This window comes from Diorhabda carinulata, chromosome 5, assembly GCF_026250575.1.
Source record: "Diorhabda carinulata isolate Delta chromosome 5, icDioCari1.1, whole genome shotgun sequence".
NCBI classification, from domain to species: Eukaryota; Metazoa; Arthropoda; class Insecta; order Coleoptera; family Chrysomelidae; genus Diorhabda; species Diorhabda carinulata.
Window position 1 is genome coordinate 15,428,171 of NC_079464.1, and position 22,063 is coordinate 15,450,233.

The 22,063-nt window shown below is 34.1% G+C and overlaps 1 protein-coding gene across 4 annotated transcripts in view; it reads right to left on the reverse strand.

Annotated features, from left to right (window-relative positions):
* Positions 1 to 2,356: 2,356 nt before the first annotated feature.
* LOC130893764 (RING finger protein nhl-1) overlaps positions 2,357 to 22,063 on the reverse strand; it is a 38,436-nt gene continuing 18,729 nt past the window's right edge. For 2 of the 4 annotated variants that reach the window (XM_057800110.1, XM_057800111.1), the window contains 8 exons: positions 15,250 to 15,392; positions 9,438 to 10,862; positions 8,456 to 9,147; positions 7,928 to 8,161; positions 7,352 to 7,662; positions 6,104 to 6,423; positions 4,899 to 5,039; positions 2,357 to 2,868 (listed from right to left, as the gene is read on the reverse strand). In XM_057800110.1, the coding sequence (XP_057656093.1) occupies positions 2,437 to 2,868; positions 4,899 to 5,039; positions 6,104 to 6,423; positions 7,352 to 7,662; positions 7,928 to 8,161; positions 8,456 to 9,147; positions 9,438 to 10,862; positions 15,250 to 15,384 (3,690 nt within the window). In that variant the 5' untranslated portion in view covers positions 15,385 to 15,392 and the 3' untranslated portion in view covers positions 2,357 to 2,436. Of the gene's footprint in view, positions 2,869 to 4,898; positions 5,040 to 6,103; positions 6,424 to 7,351; positions 7,663 to 7,927; positions 8,162 to 8,371; positions 9,148 to 9,437; positions 10,863 to 15,249; positions 15,393 to 22,063 lie in introns of all 4 variants that reach the window. The other 2 variants (XM_057800108.1, XM_057800109.1) reach the window with 1 other exon arrangement.

Sequence of the window (22,063 nt, forward strand, 5' to 3'; positions counted from 1 at the left end):
TATTTTGGTGTCCTGCCTTGAAACAGACCCTGCAGGACTGCTAAAATGGTCGGCGGTTTTCTTGTTGGTTCCTTTGAATATCATATAAACCTGTTAATGTTAAAGTATCTTCAAATTTGAGGCCATCCCTTACGCGAGCAAAATTGTGTAATGCCCAATACGCTTTTATAATTGCTACTGCGGTTTCCTCAGATACATTCATGGCTCGGTGGAATATACGTCGCTTGTTACTTACAATACCGAAGGAACATCTACTTTACCAGAAAATTCTCCGATAGCATCAAAGGATTCAATTATGTCCGATGCCGAATCGATATTGATAACATTTCCCCTGGTTCAAACGCAAATTCCCGTACCAACTCCAAAATTGTAATAAAAGTGCTTTTTATCTTTTCACATAGTTTATCAAATTAGTCTCAATTCTGAGAAGTCTTGCACCATTAATTCCCAACGTCTCTAGCGTCTTTTATCAAAAACGTAAGAACACACGGATCCATTTGTAATAATTGCCGTTGTGTGGTCCACTTGCAAGAGTTGAAACTGATGAAATTTGAAAGCGGCAGGCGACAAAAAACGCTTGGATATTGTTTCATAAAATAACGCCGCGTTACTTGTCGCCCCGCGACCAGCGACAAAAAACGCATGCATAAAAGAGGCCTAAATCATATCATAGTTCATCGCAAACGATGCTAAGTAAAACAGAAGAAATATATATTGATTTGCTATAAATCTTTTATTTTTATAATCACTTTTCGAGAAGACAGGACAGAGTTTAGTCGCAGACTAACTATTTAAAAATATATTTCATTTCAAGGTCCAACTCTAGACTATATGAAGTAAAACACATGTTTTCTTGAACAAAGACCATAGTGCTTGGTTGTACTTTTGGTATATCGATAAACAGTCGTTTTTATAACTCAAGTACCTGAGATCATAAAATCAAGCCTCGACCGGCCTTTCATTCAAACTGCACCAATGTGTCCTAAATGTGTTTTCTAAAAACTTTAAAGCAACAAATTAAAATATAATATTCCCTTTAAATAAATATTTCTAAGAACCAAAAATATATAAAATAAATATTTAAAAACTAAAATTCATTTTTGCTCAGAGTCCAACATAACCATTTCAAGAAAAAAACCAAGAAATACTTAAAATTTTCGCATTCCGTGTATACCATCAATCAATAAGTCGTATGACTGACACACAGATGGCGCTACCATTGTCAAATCCATATGACGTTTATGAAGTACCAACTTTCAAAAGACTATGTGAAATTTCATGATATTTTGATAAGTCAGGGAAAAGTCACAGCCATTTAAATGAAGCTACTTTTATTATTTTCGAAACATTGCATTCCAAATAATTTTTACTGTACAAGCACAGCAATGGTAAAAAATGTTATCCAGACTCTGTTCCATTAAAAAGAACATTTGGTTATTGATGTGCTGAATTTAAACGTGGTCGTACAGACACCGATGATGGTCATCTAATTGATGTAGTTACTCCAGAAAATATCAAAAAAGTCCTCAAATTTGTTGTGTCAAATCATAAATTGAAGACAGTGTATTTACAAATATGCACGTGCATTTGACCATGACAAAGCTTTTTTTAAAGTAGATGCCGCGCTTATTCATAATAGATGAAAAACAACAGCGTGTTGATGATTCAGAGCAATTTTTGGTAATGTTTACACGTAATTAATCAGATATTTTACATCGATATGTGACAATGGATGAATTCATTACTTCTCTTCGAAATCAAAACTATCATCACCTGAGTTGACTGCAGCCGGTGAACCACGTCCGAAGCCACAACAGTCAGCTCAGAAGGTTATATCTTCTGTTATTGTTCATCGACTATCCAAAGATTTAAATGACGAATGCTACATAGAGTTGTTGGGTCGTTTGAATGCAAAAATTGAGAAAAAACGACCTCATATGTCGAAGAAAAAACAACGGTTCCATCAAGACATTACACCGATTCATAAATCGATAACAACGATGGTTAAATTGAAAGAATTACAATTCGAATTGCTTTCTCATCCAACATATAGTCCAGGCCTGGCCCCCAGTGACTACTGATCTCAAAAAAATACTCGCCGGTAAGACATTCAGATCAAATGAAGAGCAAATGCTGAAACTGAAGGCAAAAGTTAGAGAAGCGCTGGAATGATTATATTGCTCTTGAAAGAGATTAAATTGTTGAATCAAAATGATTTTTGGCGAAATCGATTGAGTGTTGAATCTCTCAACTGCTCATCTTTCTCAAAAGAACATTTTGAGATTGTTATTATGTACAAGTTGATATTGATTGGTTAAGCAGACAAATATTAATATAACCAAATAAAACATGAAAAGAAATGCAAATAGATTTATTGGCGGTTAAACACACTTTATTTTGAAAAAGTTATATCAGTTAAATCCAAAAAAACTCTTTTTAAAAAACTTGTATCCTATGATTTTCTCGATCACACACCAGAATATGTCCATTTGATGTCATGGCTACTCCTTCAAGTCCTTTAAACTCGCCTTTACTAATACCCCAACAACCAAAAGCTTTTAGAAAACTGCCATCGGGGTTGAATATTTGAATTCTGTTGTTTCCAGAATCGGCTACACATATATAACCTTGATCATCAACGGCCACTCCTCTTGGAAATTTGAATTGACCTTCTTCGGAACCTTCAGATCCGAATGACGTTAAAACTTTACCGTTAACATCGAATATTTGGATTCTGTGATTGTTTGAATCAGAAACGACGACTCTATTAGTATTTGAGACGGCGATATAATGGGGATGTTCTAGTTGACCTTCTTTGTTACCCATTGAACCGAATTTTCCTACAAATGTTCCATCCGATTGGAAAACCTTCGAAGAAAAAAAAAATCATTAATTGTCTAAAAATAATGAATTTTTTGATATTATCTTCCAATTCTACCTAGAAACTTAACGATTCTTCTTCGAGTTTATGGAATCAAATGGAACAAGTTGAAATTTGTCAAAAAGGAGTAAACTGATGATAGGAATGAAGCAACAGCCAATAGAAACTAGGTTAAGATGATGATAAATCAGACAAATGGCATTATACAAGTAAATAAAGTGGATAAAACACTTTATAATTTACAGAGGTGTAAGACAGGATGATTATACCTTAAACCCTTTTACAAGTAATTCGAGTGGTGCCTGATGTGTGGAGATGCTAATGGGTATTGATCTTGACCTTCTGTAGGTTGGAGTTTAATGCTTTGGTAGCTGATTCCAAAGGTCCACCACTTCTCCAAAGAAATGAGTCTCGATAAATTGAACTTCTGGGCGTCTGAGGTCTTGCAATAATTGCTCTAGGCGCAATTATGTTGGACAGCTCGGAAAAACATTTGCCGTGGTAGTATCGCTAAAAATTTGTGAGTTCGGCGATCTTTCTTTTATGCTCTAAGCTGTCCAAGTTTCTAATCAACTCTGGATTGATTTATTTTCTTCTGCATTTAGTCGAGCATCCAAAGATGGACGAATCTGGGTCTTGTAGAGGATTAAAAGCTGTTGCGGAGTATATAGATTTTTGGTCTTGAAGAGGTTTTCAAGATTTTGTGAAGCTGCCTTAGCTAAATTGGCCATGTGACTATGTCAAGACTTATTTCTTCTTAACCTCAACACCCAACAAGCTAATTTGCTACGTTGGTGATATTTTGTGTACAGACAGAACAAAATACTGAGCTGCAATGGCACCCTTCATTATAAAAATAGCAGACTGGGTCTTTGTTGAATTAAACTCAATCAGATTGCTTCCACCCCAGTCCAGAATGTTTTTAGGATCAGTATTGATGGTATTGATCTATTCTGCACTTTGTACTATTGAAATAAATAACGAAGAGATGGAATAAACAATAAAAACAGATAATTTATGGAGCGTAGATAATGAAAATAATACAAAATAAATAATAACGGAATGAAAAATAATGAGAACAATTCTAATGTCAATAAATTCTGACGATAATGAATACAGGCAACGTATAAACTATCAAATACTAAGTAAAATGAACGTTTAAAGGAAAGGACAAGTACAATCCAGATCTGAGTGATTGAACAAAATCAAGCAGAATTGAAGAATGATATAAAACATTAAACGAAGAAAAAAAACTAAAGACAGACCTCGATGGAGAAGTGGGAAAATCAATGACAAAGATCCCTTCCAGATCGTGGATCTTGAAATGTTACAAAAAGTGTATAATAACTTGATCCTTTCTGTAGTCAGTTTTGTAAAGCCCTAGTTAAAATGGTCCAAAACGTTTTGAACTATAAAATTTGTGTAGCGCAGAATTACCTCTAGGAAGTGGTTATTACAATTCTAGATTGATCTAACCTTAGCTCCATTAAATACTTTTAGGTGAAAACATTACTACCTCTGCCTTGAAGCTTAAATAAGCTTTCATTGATACTAGCAGGATTATATCAGGGGAATGAACACTCGAAGATATGGAGGTAATAAGAGAAAGTTAAAGGCCACTTGACGTAACGCAAGAAATTGCATGCAAGTTTCTGTAAACAGTAAAAGTAAACAAATTCCTAACCTCAAATTTTTACTAATACTTTGAATATAGATTAACAATGAAAATAACGAAGCTAATTTTACGAAAGTCGGCTATCTGTTTAGCCAAAAGTAACTAGATTGCAGCTTGTATGCAATACAAACGACACAAAACCATTAATGTCAAGATCTTGCATGAATTAACTTCATCTGCGCATGCTTTTGGCCAAGAAATATTGCGTCTTGCATTGCATTAACTTTGTCTTGCTGGTGGATTAACATAGATATAAATATCTCATAAACTGAAAGATTCTCATATTGAAGATATAATTTTGGAGTATTTTTTAATAAATTAGTTAAACTTCTAATTGATTACCTGAACTCTATGGTTTTCCTTATCGCACACATAAATAAATCCCAGTGCATCTGTAGTAATACCCCAAGGATAATTGAAACGGCCATCCGCACTCCCTTGGCTTCCAAATGCTCGCAAAAATCTTCCAGATGGATCAAAAACCTTCAAAAGATAATAAAGATTTAAGTTCACCTATTAAAAAAGCTGTTATTTGATATTTATTGTGCATAAAAAGCAATTATGTTGTCAGTATTAACTAATTTTTATAAACCTAATTATTTAACTTAAACTTTTGATTTTCCTCTATGTCAATTTCATATTATTTTGTAGCTGTCGTTGTATATAATAAAATAATAATACCTTAAAAAAGAAAGTTGACGAAGCGGTTAACACCGAGCGTGCAACCTTCAATAGAAAAGCGTCATGATGAAGTTGGATATAACTTCACTCAATTTGTACCTGGATATGGGTATTTTGGACAAGAGAGATTCGTCCGAAAGGCCTTACTACGATGGAGTGCAGGATGTACTGTGAACAATGGAAGATGAATAGAAAGGAATTGGAATCGCACATCGGCGAACCGTCAGCGGACATTATCGTGATGAAGATGTTGAGAGAAGGCATCCACTGGAATCTAGTTTCTCAATACATTTAGGGAGTTATGCGCACCAAAGAGGCTGTCTTAGATCAGACAGAAATTTAAACAAGAGAAAAGAAGCAGGGAACCCAACCTGAAGTAATGGGTTAAACAGTCCCAGGTTGGTGATTGAAAGAAGAAGCGAAAGATACACTGAGAAAAGAACTCTTATTGAAGACGTGTTTGTAATCAACGGTTATGAGAAGAAAATTGTAAATTAGTTGATTAAGCGTTAAGTTCAAGAAATCTCCTTGTGAAATCACCTGTTAAGCAACCAATGCATTCAAACAACTCCTTACAAATCACTCTAAAGTTCAATAGCTAAGGAACGAGCGTGAAATTTTTCGCTGAAGTAGTTTTTCACACTGGATTTTATTTTCGCGATGTTCATTGTTGAAAAAGATCAGTATAAAGAGTTAAGCCAAGTTAATAAGTTTTAATTTATCTTTCGTTTCTAAAAACGATAACTTTGTTATGGAAACGGACGTCAGACATTGCACTAACTAGGTGACGTTAAAAACATAACTTTAAAATATGAACACTCCTGATTAATTGATTCTGATTCTGAACAACAATGCAATGTACTTACCTGTATCCTATGGTTATATCTATCAGCAATAATATATTGTCCAATACGATTAACAGCAACTCCAGCAAGACAATCGAACTCTCCTTCCTTGTTGCCATATTGACCGAATTCTTTGATGAAACGTCCGTTAGCATCGAAAACTTGTACTCTGTGATTGGAGGAATCAGCGACGACGATGGTATTGTCCGGACCGACGGCAACGCCACGCGGCCACGTGAAGCATCCGGCTTCGCTCCCCCGACTACCTATTTGAAACAGCTGCTCGCACTTTTGGAGATACTGGCTTTTAGGGGTGGTACCTGCCACTGCTTGGGCGATACCTAAAAGATATAAAAGTAACGTTAATACAAAACAAACATTGCTACAGTGGTTGACAACAAAAAGAGAGAACGAACTTGCGAGCTACACAATGAAGCACTAAAATGCTACAAAAGAAGAAGAGGCTCTGCTAGAACCAAACATCAAAGACAGTAGACAACTTTTTCACAATATCAGAACACAAAATACACACAGAAGATCGTTATCGAGAATAGAAAGGAAGAAATGGGAGATTTACTTTAAACCACGAACGAAACGACAAAGATACTAACGAAAAAGCACAAGCATATAAATAATATATTGAAGTAATTGCGTGACTAAGGCAGAAGGAAGGACCAGGGCTAGATAATATTACTTATGATTTGCCCACGGAATAGAATATGAAACAGATCAGCCGAATCCTCCAAAAGGGAGACCATAAGCTCTGCAACTGTTAAAAACCAATAACACTCCTTAAAACAATCGGATTCTAATAACTCTTAGAAGAGATTGACTAGCGGGATACATTTAACAGAGATATGAAGACTGTCAGTAGCATTTTAAAGGTAGATCGACAATAGATGCAGTGGGAAGGGCGAAGAGGATTTTCCAATATTAGAGAGAAAGAACTCAAGGAAGATACTGGGAACTGTCAAAACTGATTGAGGATACCGGTGAAAGAGAATGATATAGTGACAGTGCTAAAAATGTAAAGGGTTAAATGGTTTGGAGATATACGAAGAAGAGCTTCGAAAGCCCTAATACGGAAGGCAGCGTGGAAGCCAGTCATAGGACGGTGAAGAGGTGACCTAAAGCAAGCTATGAAGTAATGCGGGATATTGTAGTTGTAGATGTGGAGATAGAAAGAAATGGAATAGAATAGTGAGGAAAGCGAGCAAGAAAGGCTGACAAAACGTAGTTAACGTCTATATTAGATTATATGTATCTTACCTGCTACTGCCATAGCTGCTGTAGGGGTAGTGGGGGAGCCTTGCATGTTTTTTGAATCGTCATCAGAACTCGCTAATTCAGTTGAAGATCTTAAAGGCAGTCCTAATGACAATCTTCTTGCCGCTCCAGAGCTACTTGCCGAAGGCGTACTCCCACTGGAGGTAACATCCTTGTCTTTGGCACCACTTCGATTACCGTATTTGCTTTTCAGATATCTTGCCCAGGAACTTAAAGCGGCTCCATCTTTTTCTGCAGCAGAAGCTGTAGAACGATCTGGAGAGTTATCCCTCGATTTCAAGGTGTGAGAGGAACTGTAAATAGACTAGGATGTATCGATTCCGAATAACATTTATTCGATAACTTTACTAGGTCGTTATAATACCTTTTATTATCAAAAAATATCCTCAGAGGATTGATTGCTAGTCAAATACTGTGCAGTCTGGAGTTTTCGCTTGGAAAATTCACAAAAACTAACCACAACATGAAAACTACAGCTAGAATCCAGTGGTTCTTCTGAGGATATCTTCTAAAACAAACACATGCAAATGCAAGCACAAATTGTTGATTATTATTTACCGGCTTCTTGCGAGGTCATGAGCTGATGACGAAGAGCCGTATCCTTTCGAAGCTAGATAAGCTGAAGGGTTGGAGGTGGTTGGCGAAACTGGTTCTTCGGTATCATCTTCATCGCCAAACTGTTGGCTACTTTTGCTTCTCGCTAAACGTTGTCTGCGTTCTTTTAATGCCATGTAACGAGAACGACCACTTGCTGGGTATTTACTATCGATATCATCTGCTGCTGAGCCATATCTATACAAAACATATAACAGAATAAGATTGTTGGAAAGTATACATGTTTTTTTTTATTTTTCCAAATTCCCTCAAAGCAAATTCAAGCCCGACAAGCCAATCACCATACCTAATTATAATTTCCTCTTTGGAACGACACGAACCGGACCGATTTTAACTAAATGTACGTGTAGGTGTTGAATGAATCAATGGGATATATCGATAACTTACCTCGAGCTGTTATAGTCATCATCTTCGGGCGGTATAGCAGCGGAGCTTTTGCTTTTACTTAAAAATCTACTGGTATAACCATACCTTGACGGTTCCTCCTCAGCGACAGTCGAAGTTCTGCTTCTTGTATATCTCGGAGTTTCGTCTTCTACGACGGTCGCGGTCCTGCTTCTTGTATATTTCGATGGTTCATCCTTGGTAACGCCGTACCTAGTTTTTATCGGAGATTCAGCTTCGTCCCTACTCTTTCTACGAGTACTTTCGACACTATTATCTCTTGCATTGGCGCTTCTGGCCAAAAGTGGACCTATATCAGATTTTGCTAGTTCTTTGTTATCGTTTTTTTGAGTGTCTTCATCGGTTTCTTCTTCTTCAGTTTCGGTCTCTTCTTCTTCTTCCGAAGATGTTTCCGTTTCTTCCTCTTTTTCTTTTGGAGTTGTTGTATTTTTATTTTGTAAAAATCTACTTTGGAAAGGTTTGTTTTGGACTGGCGAAGATACTTTTTTACTTGTATTGGTCGGTTCTACTTTAGAGAGAATCTTCTTCTTTACTTCGTCTGTCGTAAATGAAGCTCCAGTATTTCGAACAGCGCTTGAAGATGTTGAAGATTCAGAAGAAGTATTCGAATCGGAGCTAGCCGATCTTGTGGATTTTTTATGGCCTGCGTCCGATGGTCGTCTAGTTGTGACTGGTACGGTAGCCTTTGTTGGCGTTTTTCTTTGGCTTTGTTGAAGAGAGCTCAAAGATTCTTCGCTTTCTTCGGCGCTGGAGGCAGCCTGAGGAAAATAGGGTGTTAGGAGCTTTGTAGATTTCTGGGAAAAACTCTTCATGCAACAACACAAAAAGGGAAATTTGAAGATAAAGTGATAGTAGATACATGCCAGTATGTGATCGAGTAATCAATAGTTCCTCATATCTTTCTTTGATGTTAATTTATTTAACAGAAGGTGGACAAGCAACACAACAATTATTATTATTTATATCAAGGATTCTATTCTAAAATTTTATTTAATCAGGTACTTGAATGTATTTAAAGAGGCTACTGTTCAAGTTCATCTAGACTCACCTCGGGGGCTGGTGTTTTCCTTTGCCTTTCTTCTGCAGCAGATCTGGCTGTCTCTGTAGTATTTTCCGTAGATGTAGTTGCCCCTTTGTTTTGTTTCTTTATTCTAGATATCTCGTCTTCTTCGCTAACTTGCCTTACGGCAGGCGGAGGTGGTCTTTTGGGTACAACTTTCGGTTGGGTTGGAGCAGGAGGTGGAGCTTCTTCTTTTTTCTTCAATTTTCCGGTCTCCCACTCCTGCATTTTTTTCATTACCCTAGGTGAGTCTGCAAGTCTAGTGATTCCACTAAGAGGACCTCTAGATGCGTCTTCCGTATCAAACGCTTTTTCTCTTTCTTTATGCTCATTGAATCTGACTCTAGAAGTTTGTTCGGTATCAGAATCGTTATCGGTTGGTTGATGTCTCCTGAATCTGCTATATTTCGATCTAGTGGGTCTACTATCGTGATCATAATCATCCCCATAATCACCCCGTCCGTATCGGCTATCGCCCGTACTTTTCGGTCTCTCTCCAAATTTTCTACCGCTTAAAACTTGATCTTCATCCCCATAACTTCGATCTCCGTAACCTCGTTCTTCCTGTTGTCTAAACTGAGACGCTAGTCTGTGATCACTCTTAGATCTCATTAATCCAGGTCCTGGTGGTTGAAGTAGACCAGAAGATTGACCGAAGTGCGATTGTGTGGGTAAGTTTAACTCTCCGAAACCAGCAACGTGAAGCACCAATTGATTAGGATCATGTGCTAAAATTAATCTCACTTTTCTACTGTAATCTGTATTTTCGTATTCAAAATTTCTGATAAACTCTACAGTCTTTAAAAATATTTCTTTAGCATCCATCAGTTCACAATCGTCCCATATATCAACATTTTCGTTCATATGCTTGTCAGCTAAATCGCAGTTACTCAAGATATTAGAAACTTCTTGTTCCAGGTTTTCTTTCAAAGTTGTTAAGCTTCTTAATTCAGTACCCAAGTACCGATCCAATTCACCTCTTAAATATTCAGTACGATCTTTTAGTGCTTTATTTAGCCTTCTATATATTTCTTCAACTTCTTCACCAACTGACAGACAATTACTTTGCATACTTTGCGCATTTTTTTCCACTAAAGTTAACGTATCTTGTAACCTATGAATTCCTCGTCTGATTTGATTGTTTATCCTGGAAATTTCCCTTCGTAGTATTTCCATGTGTGCCCCTTTACATTCTTCACATATTTTTTTATCGCAATGGGAACAAAAGCTGCAATAAGCTTTTTCCGAACACACGTTGCATCTTTCCATTATTTGGCCGCTTGTTGGATCGGGTAATTCTCCCGTTATTTCGATGTGTAATTCTAGAAAACGTTGAAGGGTGACATTTGTCGGAAATCCTTGGACTCCGTTGTACGGTATTCTGTGCTCTGCGCGGCATTCTGGACATTTTATCTAAAAAAGAAATATTTTGTTTAGAAAAAAAAAATATCTATACTATTCAAAGTGACTATTGGAGTTGGAATAAAACTCTTACAGGAGTTTCTTTTTTATCAAACGTTTCCTTTTCATCTTCTCCAAAAAATAAGTTATTATTTTGAAGATGAAATTGATTTTCTCACCGCTGAGCTATTTTACTATGTAGTTAGTCACTCGAGACTAAATCTGGAGGATACAGCTGATGAGGAAGCAATACGAGTATATTCGTAAAATTCTAATTCAGTCAAACATAGTTTTTCCCTTTTGGGGTAGTCAAACGAACCAGAATAAGTTGGATAGCCTCACTTAAAAATTTTTGAGGTGCTGTTGCGCATACGTTCCCGCAGAAAGATTTTTAGCGCATAACCTACTGGGGTTATACTTAACATACAAGGGGCGTACGTAAAATATTATACAGAGCAGAAAAACACAGAAGGTACAGAACAGAAGGTATTAATTTCCGGTGTTGGTGATGGTTGGGGATGATTTCCTCATATATACCGGATGTAGACTAAAGGACATCTGTTTTGAGTAACGGCACGTATAGGACTGGAGCCTGCATACAGGGTGACGTTCATAAAATCCAGTATTGTGATTGGTTAGAGTGACGGTGCATAAAAAAAGGCATGTATACAGGGTGATGTTCAACACCGGAAATTAACGCGCGGAAAATCTGAAAGTGAGGGCGTACGGACGGCCGCAGAGGGGCCAAATCTCAAAAATTGACCAAAACTATAAAAAAAGTTTTCAGTTAGGGATTTATCTATCTTAAACCGGCTAAAGTGATTGTTATTGAGATAGAATCAAACGCTAATAGAACGCCAACTGGACGATCTTCCGTGTGAAAGTAGCTCCCGATAGAAGCAGTGACTCTTGGATGAGAGAGCTAAAGCTAAAGGCTAGAATAGTAGAATATTATAAAATTAATTTAGTTACTATTTCATCAAACATTCATTTTAAAGAAAGAAAAGAATCTTACGTAGCTTTTAAGTTGTAAAATTTAAGAATCTTAAGAATGTTACAAAGTTATTATCTAAAATGTTTCGTAGTATTCCGCTGTGAAAACGATTCGAGGAGATAAATTGAGACATGAATAATAAAAATTTGAACCTAATATCACCTAATTTGGGTTTAATCGATTTTTTGTTTTGATAATATATATATATAATAATAAATAAGTTTGTTAATTAAACTCTTCCTTAGATTTTTTTGTACTTTTTTTGTGTATTCGTAAATTTAACAAAAGCATTGACTTAATTACTTCATAAAGCATGAGCTGAAATGCAAGGGGGTTGTTATTCGGGGTGAAGGGGGTAAGTTTTCATAAATTTGACATCAAATTTGTAACCAGTGAGTCTAAAAACCTTGGACGTGATATATAATTTGATTCCTTCATGAAGTATGGACTATTTCAGAAAAAGAGAAAATTTTTTGATAATTTTAGATTTGGACCCACTTCCCACGCTCAAATGGGCTATTCCTATTCATTTTGGCTCTATTTGATTATCCCTAAGGTGATAATCCACTGGGATATGCGAAGCTCTGGACGTAATTCAAATAAAATAAATCAATAATATTATTTTGAGTTATTAATTATAAAGACGGTTTATAGAATGAAATTTTAGAGGTGTGGGAATGAAAAAATCCTCACAAACTGTTTGTTTTAATTTAATAATTTGCACTTTACACATTTTATAGAACTGAATCAGCATCTAATTGGTTCGTTTTTTTAATTTTTGTTGTTAAATGTTGCATGTTTGCTGAAAATTGTGTAATAGGCTCATTTTATCCTTAACTTTAGAAGTCAAAATGATCTGAACTCCGCACCCACCCTAGTGGTGGTTTCCATCCCTTGCGATGGTGTAAATATTTTTCCAAAATAACCTCAGATATCGATAGAACGCCTAATTTTGAGAAAAAAAATGTTTTTTCAAATACTTTTCAAGTTATACGCAATTGAAAATTCAAGTTCACGTTTTCGTTTTTTTGCAAATATTTCCAAAAATATGCATTTTAAGGAAAATTTTATTATGAAAAATTTGTAGCAGGTAAAAAACTTAACGGATCGGTTTTTTAGAAAGTGTTCTGAGTGCAATATTAAGCGAGATATTGAAGATCAAAGCAATCTTTTATTTTGTCTCAAATTTAATCAATGTATTCAATGTCATCTAGCGACGAGCACATACATTTTATGCATTCTAACGAAAGAGGGTTTTGTAGTGCTTGAAATAAGCTTTAAAATGAGCATTAATGAAAGTCTGCACATAAAATTAATGAGTTTTAATGCAAATAAGAGGAACATCTAATGGTTTTTTTTCTTCTAAATCAAGTGCGATTGTGTGGGTAAGTTTAACTCTCCGAAACCAGCAACGTGAAGCACCAATTGATTAGGATCATGTGCTAAAATTAATCTCACTTTTCTACTGTAATCTGTATTTTCGTATTCAAAATTTCTGATAAACTCTACAGTCTTTAAAAATATTTCTTTAGCATCCATCAGTTCACAATCGTCCCATATATCAACATTTTCGTTCATATGCTTGTCAGCTAAATCGCAGTTACTCAAGATATTAGAAACTTCTTGTTCCAGGTTTTCTTTCAAAGTTGTTAAGCTTCTTAATTCAGAACCCAAGTACCGATCCAATTCACCTCTTAAATATTCGGTACGATCTTTTAGTGCTTTATTTAGCCTTCTATATATTTCTTCAACTTCTTCACCAATTGACAGACAATTACTTTGCATACTTTGCGCATTTTTTTCCACTAAAGTTAACGTATCTTGTAACCTATGAATTCCTCGTCTGATTTGATTGTTTATCCTGGAAATTTCCCTTCGTAGTATTTCCATGTGTGCCCCTTTACATTCTTCACATATTTTTTTATCGCAATGGGAACAAAAGCTGCAATAAGCATTAATGAAAGTCTGCACATAAAATTAATGAGTTTTAATGCAAATAAGAGGAACATCTAATGGTTTTTTTTCTTCTAAATCAATAGGTTTCATGAGTGCTATATCCACCAAATTAATGGTATTCCGTCTGGAACTAACTCAAATATAAAGAGTTTGATAAATTCTAGCAATTTGGTTGCTTTAGGACACTTATTTTTCAAAAAAATCACGATTTTAAGAAAAAAAATTTTTCGAATTTTTAAAAAAGCCACCTTCTTTTCATAATATCTCAAAAATGATGAAAGATACGTATAAAAGTATACAGACAAAAAATTTGGTTATTTGATTTTTTATGTTACACAAAAATGACGGAGATATGATTGTTTAAAACGCGTGCGGCAGCGCCATCACAGTCTCTCTCCAGCCCTTTGACCCTTCACCGTTTTAAAATAAAAGGTTTTTCACTATACATTGTTGTACCTCTTTGAATTACCTTTAAAATGGTTTTTTATAAGCTGTGATAGCATCAAAATTGAAGGAGTTATGGTCCAAAAACTAATCGTATTTTTTTTTACTTACTAAGCTTACACCCTTTAAAAATAATAGGTGGAGTTCAGATCATTCTCACTTTTGAAGCAAAAGGTAAGATGAACCTAATAACCAAATTTCATGCAAATCTCTTCACTGTAAATAAATTCGGAGGTAAGACCCTATTTTTCACTTCAATGACTTCTCACCAAATGGAATATCTAATCGTTTCTACAAAAGATCCCACAACGTCCATTGCATAATGGGAAACTGGTAACTAATGCTGAATATTTGATAACATCTACTTTAGGTTCAGTTTCTAAGTCTAATATGGTCAAAAAATGCATCATTTAAGTCTAATTTGGCAAAAAATTGGTTTTTGTCCTTCTATTTTACTGAAAAATTGGCTTTTCATATTCTAATTTGGTTAAAAGAGAGCTAATTTATTTTTTATACGATCAAAAGAAGGAATTTTTCTTTTTCGTTCTGAATTTATCAAAAACTGACCACTTCTCTTTATGAACTGGATTAATCTAGATCTAACACACTCTTTTTTATATAATTTGGGGATTATAGAATTTCAAGGTAATGTTGAAGAGTGAAATACGATTCGTCATCGATGATTACATCCAAACCTTTACCGGAAGAAAACTTGTCACTGAAACTCAATGTCTACTTTACTTGCTATGCTGTCTAAAAATGTGCGGATTTTTTGTCTCCACATCTAATTTCTGTTTTGACCATTAATAGAAAGTGATCGCTATTTATTTCAGGTCCTCTACTGACTTTAAATTGATGATTATTTTTCATGTTTAGTAATATATAATCAATAATTGATTTTTCGTACCCAACCTAACCAAATTCAATTAATCAAATCAATTTAGCTGACAAGTGTCTATATACCAATGATAAAAAAGTTTGTACAATATTTATTAAAAGAATTACCTGTCTTCTAACGTAATCAACTAGCCCTTCCAAACAAGGCTCCATACAAAAACTATGCTGACATGGTAAAAGCTTGGGGTTTCTATAGCGGTCTAAGCAGATGGCACATGTAAGTAGTTGCTCGAATTGTTCCATATTTCAGTCTGTAATAATACAAAAAATAAACCATTAAAAAAGTCGCTCGTTAGTTCCATATAAACTAAAAATTTAATACTACTCCCATGACATGAGATTTTATTCATTCACTTTAATGTTTTCGAGTTAAACAAGTCCATGTTTATAAACTTTGTTGACCTCACAAAAGCCTTCAATAAAGTACGACCGAGGGACGTATAGGAGATTCTAGAGAAGATAATATAGATAATAAATAACTACTTCTTATTAAAGACAAAAAGAATAACGAGAAATAAAGCCAGAAAGGGATTATCCAAAAAAATATAGATTATTATCGTAATACGACAAAGAAATAGCTTTAGTCCTTCACTATAACAAGATGACCTTCAGCGACTATGTGATACAAGTTAACAGAAGAAGACTCAGTAAATCATATTCAAAGATCCGATTAGATGTAAACTAACCGTAGATAACGAGGAATTTAATAGAGGCAACAAGAACTCAAGCGATAAAAGCAGCAATCATTTGAGAGAAATAATATGGACAAACATTATGATAAGTATACAAAGTAAGATGAAAATCTAGTAAATATGTGTAAGACCTATTTTCAGGTACGCAACAAAAGCCGAAACATCAACAACAACAAAAATAATGAGGAGGATTGAAATAAAAACATTAAGAACAATTAAGAACGTATGTAAAAGCAGGCAGAAGAGAGATAATTGACGTTCTGGTGGGCTGCGGTAGAACTTGATATTTACCTAACATAACCTAACCACATCTGCGTATCGAGTAGATCTTAGAAATGCTGCTCTGGGTGACCTAGACTCTCCAGGTTTCTGATCAACTCTCAATCGTCTTTAAGTCGAATTTCTCTTAGAATTAGAAGCTATTAAGGGGTATAAATCTTTTTAGTTTTCAAGACGGCTTCTAGTTTTTTAAACTGTTTTAACCAAATGCCTATACTAGGACATATTACACCCAACCTTAAGTCCCAATTTGGGATCATGGTGAAATTTTCTGTCAGACTGGACCACATCCGAGGTCAGATTTCTTTGTAAACACAGTTGTCTGGATCTTTGCTGCGTTGAACTAAATCCATTCCATAATGTTGGGATAATAGAGAAGAATTAGGAATGTAGGATCTGGTGAGATGGGCTTAAAAACGTAAACGAGACTGGATATATGCCAGAAAACAGATTAGAAAAATGAGTGTAAAACCAGGAACCAAGCACGCGGGAACTACTTGGTACATCGCCAAAAAGATAATGAAAGGAGGAAGCTTAATCTTTGGAAATAAACAGGATAGAGTTCTATGGTAAAAAAAGTCATTTTATCTAGTCAGAACTAGGTTTTGCCGATTCACTGATTGATTTTCGAACAATATGTGAATTAAGTGAAGACATATGATAAAAGCTGACTAAAATTAGCTTCGTGGTAGTGTATAATTTGAATATATTGCAAAAAACTAGTCTACTCAAATAATTTTCCCGAAGAATATATTTTAATTTATGCGAGGGCTGACCCCTATATCCCTCTGAGTAGATGCGTTATACTGGTGCGTGAAAAGACACTTTTAAGCAATTTTTTCCAGCGTTACTCGTTTATCGCGTTAGGCATACTCTAACTCAAGATTTCGCAATGAGAAAATTCTTTGCAAAAATACGAAAAAACCTTTTAACAGAGCAAAAACAAAATAGAATGTAAATTGCACAAAACTGTTAGGAACGTGTCATACCCTGCTCGTTATTATACACAATAAACAGTTTATTTTTACAGTAGGACCCAAAAACGAAGCCCTAAAACCTAACCAACTGTGTAGAAAAATCGCATGAGCAAGTATAAATTAAAAACGATGGTCATCTACTTCTTTGACGGCCACGGGGTGGTATATAAATAATTTATTTCCCCTAACCAAACAGAATTAAGTATTTTTCGCTGAGTACTTTTGAGTGCTGCATCACTACAATGCAATTGCTATTTCACGTTGAGTATGACACAGTTTTTAGTTTACAGTTAATCTATTAGTCGTATCCATCACTCTACGTCTTCTTTTTCTTACCCAAAATCAAAAATGTTGTGAGAGGAGAGCATTTTGAATAATTTAATGTGAAGCCCCTGTGAAGAAGGTGTTGTCGGAGGGTCTATGCAAGGACTTCGCTATGATAGTTTTCTTTCTCTTTCTCCATATTTCTCATTTAAGCCCAGGTCCTGTTCAATCCTGTACGTTTGGCCCTCTTCTTGGATCTTCCTGAGAGCTTCAGCTCTTGTACCACCTCTTTGGTGGTCTGTCTACAGGTCTGCGTGTGTTCGGTCTCTGAGTTTTAACCCACTTTGCCTATCTGTTTTCTGGTATTCTTTCTACGTGATCCCACCAGAATTTTTTCGTGTCCTGATCCATCTTACCACATCCTGTACGCCAAATTCTTCTCATATGTCAACACTCCTTATCCCCCCCTCTAATATGTACCTTTCATACTAATGGTACATATTTTGTCACGAATAAACTATTAATTAGATGTGTAAGCTATTCATGAGTCACGTCAAGCATGCCAAAGTATCCCTCAATCTCACGGGATGTCTCATGACGATTTAGCAATTGAAATTTCGAAAAAAAGTCATATCAAATCAGTACACGAAAATGTTTGCGATTTAATTTTATTTTTTGACAAGATTATTGTTTTAAGTATCTGTAAATAACTCGAATAGCACTCGTATGACAACACGTTTACCATGTCAAATGTCAAACTTCAGATTTGACATATTCCCATCAGTGTTGCCATATCTCAAAGCTTAAGTAGCAACCCTCTTATTTTTATAATTGAATAGAACATTTATTAAAAATTATATGATATGTTTTATGTGTGACAAACTGTATATTATGGAGCGAATATTTTTATTCAAAATATTTGGCACCAAAATAAATGTGTAGCATGATTTTCCAAATTATAGAAATATAATATTTAATGATGATAGCATAGCTTTGTCCATGAGTAAAATTTAAATTTAGATTTTACATATATTATGATTCTGAGTTGTTTCCAAAATTAGAATCACAACGTGTGCGTGAGCTTTCTTAGTATCCATTCTAATAATGTATTTTCAATCTATATAAAATTATATCAATAATGAAAATAATAATCTTATTTTGATCGTAATAAATTCTATCACGAATTTTAGACAAATCTATCTGTTTTTCGAATTTTTCTCCCCAACTTATTTAGTTCTTTGTCTAAGATTTTCTACACCTGAAGAAGCGTCTGATGTATTCGAATCACATGTTGTGAAGGTATCTCAATCTCATTATTTTGGAAATCAGTAAAGCCATATCCAATTATAAATATTCTCAAAAATTAAGTAGCAATCCTCGTACTAAACGTGTATATAGTTAAAATTTTTAATCGTAGCTTTATACCCAAAATTAACTACAGCAATACGTAAACAAAGGTAGGATGTTTTATTAATATTGGCAAGTCATAGACTCGTTTAAAATATGAACAAAGATTAATGTGAGCACTTTTTCAACAAAGCCATTGTCTCTAATTCATCAACGACACAAACTCTATTTTTAAATCGAGTTTCACACCAACTAACAATTTAAACAGTACGCTGTTCGTTGCCTGTAGCTCAATATTCTTTGTTAATTCCAGAATGAAACTTGACTAACTGTTGTCTCTGTATTTTATGAGTAGCAATAATTTTATGTGCAAATATATTGCACACATTTTTAAAAATAAAATAGTCAAACAAAAAATTTCTTCCAACATCAATTGCAGATAATAAAAGCTTAATCGTTAACTTGCTACGACTAAATATTGACTTAAAAAAGGTAAATAGATGAGTAAAATGTATGTGCCTGTAAGTGAGTTTGCTTTAAATAGGGTACCAGACATGGGCTGAGCCCTTTTTTATCCCATTAGTCTATTAGAACTTCGATAGTCTTTTATCTCACGCAAATAATCTTGTCACCTTCGAATTATTTTTGACGATTCGGTTATTGCCATCCGTTTATTCTGTTTGTATTTTTTGTGTTTAGAACCACTTGCTAACAGTCCACGTGGACTGATGGTTAGCTATATGCTAACTGAATTTTCATGTGGCGGGCAAAATAAAAATATTGCAAAACTTTTTATGTACTTGGTTAAACCTACTAGAATGCAAGAAATTCACGGCACATTATTATGGGATGTGATTAAGATTTTGGTCTTATTGAAAATTGTCAAGTTTATGTTCCTGTGCTTTGGAGACAAGTAATAAAATGTCAATGCAAAAAGTTTAGGTTCACCACATGACCCAAATAAAGATATAGAAAACCGTGTTATTAAATAGAGGTAAATTCAATATTTCTTTTACACAAAGCAGTCCGAGACATTTCCTTTTTTTAAAGTACTTTGGATTTAGACTTTTCTTTTAGAAAATGCGTTTGAACGATGACCGCCAGTTAGCGTTCGAAGACATGTTTTTGCAGTTAAACAAAAATTGTTCTAAAATAAATTAGTTAAAGTGGACAAATTACAAACACTATTGAAGAGAAGAAAATCCAGCACATGAGATTGATTTCATTTTATATTTCGATGACGAATATTGTATATAATTTTGTATTTTTCTGTAAAATAAATGCATGTTTTTGTTAATAAAATCTTAGGATAGAAAGGGTATAAGTAATTTTTAGAGTTTTGACAATTTTTTTTCATAAGCTCTTCAAATAACTTGTAATATACTCAAAATATATCACTTTTTAAATGAGTAGTAAATTTTAATCATACATTCCAGCACTTTTCAGGAATGTTGCTTAACTTTGAATGCAAATATATCAAAATAGTTAAAATTGAACTTATTCTAAGGCACTCAATAAGCAATAATTCAAGATATTCACACAAAATGACAGAAATATCTACTGCATTTTGACTATAAGGCTGGAGAAAACAAAGGGTATCTCTTATGAGAAAAAAGTTGAAAAAGTGTCCAGCTATATCTTCATCTTTGAATCAGTTACCTACTTTACGTTCAGTCAAGTGCTCAATATTTTACAATGCAAAAAATGCACAATCACTTGCCAATTGGAATCAAATAGACATAATTTTTTCCCGCACTTCGCATTAATTTGAGGGCATATTTACTGGAAAATGCCTTCTACTGTGTAAACGACTTGATTCTAATATTATTAAATTTCCGGGCATGCTCCATACTAGTTTAATTTTGCTATGGACTTATATTCTAATTATTACCCATAATTTTGTTATTCATTGTGGTTTCTTCTGTATATTGAAATTTTATTTTATTTAGTTATTTTTATGTTTGTTCTTTAGTTTTTACAAGCTTTTCTCTATAATTTTTTGACAATAAAATATTTTTCTTTCTCTCTCTCTATACGATAAAGAACATTTCAAAAACTTCCCATGCGCTGGTGCAGACAAAGGGTATGGTAAGAATTTAATTAATATCATTTTTAAGTCAACCAGTTCATTATTAAAAATTTCCAAGTCTTGTACAAAATAATGTAGTAAATATAATCTAAAAGAAACACAGTTTTTTAATAATTATAATTTCGAACCACCGTCTCTTTGAAAATATTAAATGAATAATTACTTTTATCTTATTCTTGAAAAAAAAATACGAGGTGGTTTAAACCGAATCATTCGATTTAGATATTCATCTATGAATCCGATAAGACAAAACTGTTAGAAAAAAGAGCCTCTGGAGTTTTACGTGATTACCTTTAAATAGCAGCAGTTCGCTTATGTCATTTCACAGCTCAATATTTGTCAAAATGACGTTTTTATAGATGTGAATTTGTTATTTCTGTTCAACGTGAATTTCGCTTTTGATCTTCCTTCCATCCTCCAGAGTACAAGAAGATGGTATAAGCAATTTAGTTACAGTGTGTGTAAAGACAAATTATTGGGTCGACCACATTTCTTTGACATCTGTTTGACGTGTTTTGCGCCGATGTTTGCGTATGAGCCCATACAGAAAATGGGCACAGATAAAGGGAGAAGTTTTATTAAAAAATAATTAATATTGAATAGTTATTTTTTAGAATTTGGATTTTAGATTCCAATTTGGATTTGTAAGAAGTAGCTCTACTTATATAATGAATTTTTACATTAAAATGATTATTTATTTACTAAATAACCAGTTTAAAACAATATTCTTAACATACCTCGTGGAAAAGTGTAAATTAAATGGAATCTTAATTCAATTTACACTTTGAAAATCAGTTGGGTGAAAAACTAACTTTCAATCTTATCTTATCAAGTATAAACTTATTTTTCAAAATCATGTGATTTTACATTAATAATTATAGTTATATTTAGTTGGAAGGGGTCAATATTTTAATTTATTTTTTTCTTAAAATAAAATTGATTGACCTATTCTAGTAGATAGTAAAATCATTAATCGCATTTGGCAGAAAATTCTGGCTGCGAATCAGACACATAAAAATAAAAAAAAGGTCAAAGTACTTTTTAAATATGTATGTGAAATAGAATTAAAGCAAAGAAATATATGCAGTATCATTTTCATACATAAATTTGATGTGAAGCTGAGATGAAATATGTGGTGTTGTATTCAGATCATTGATTTCCAAAGAAAAAAATTGAAAAAAAACTAAGCTTTATTAGAAATACTGTAAAAGTTGAAATTTTGGCATAAATCTTGGTACAAATGGTCTTTGCAAGAAGCCATTTGAAAAGTAGAT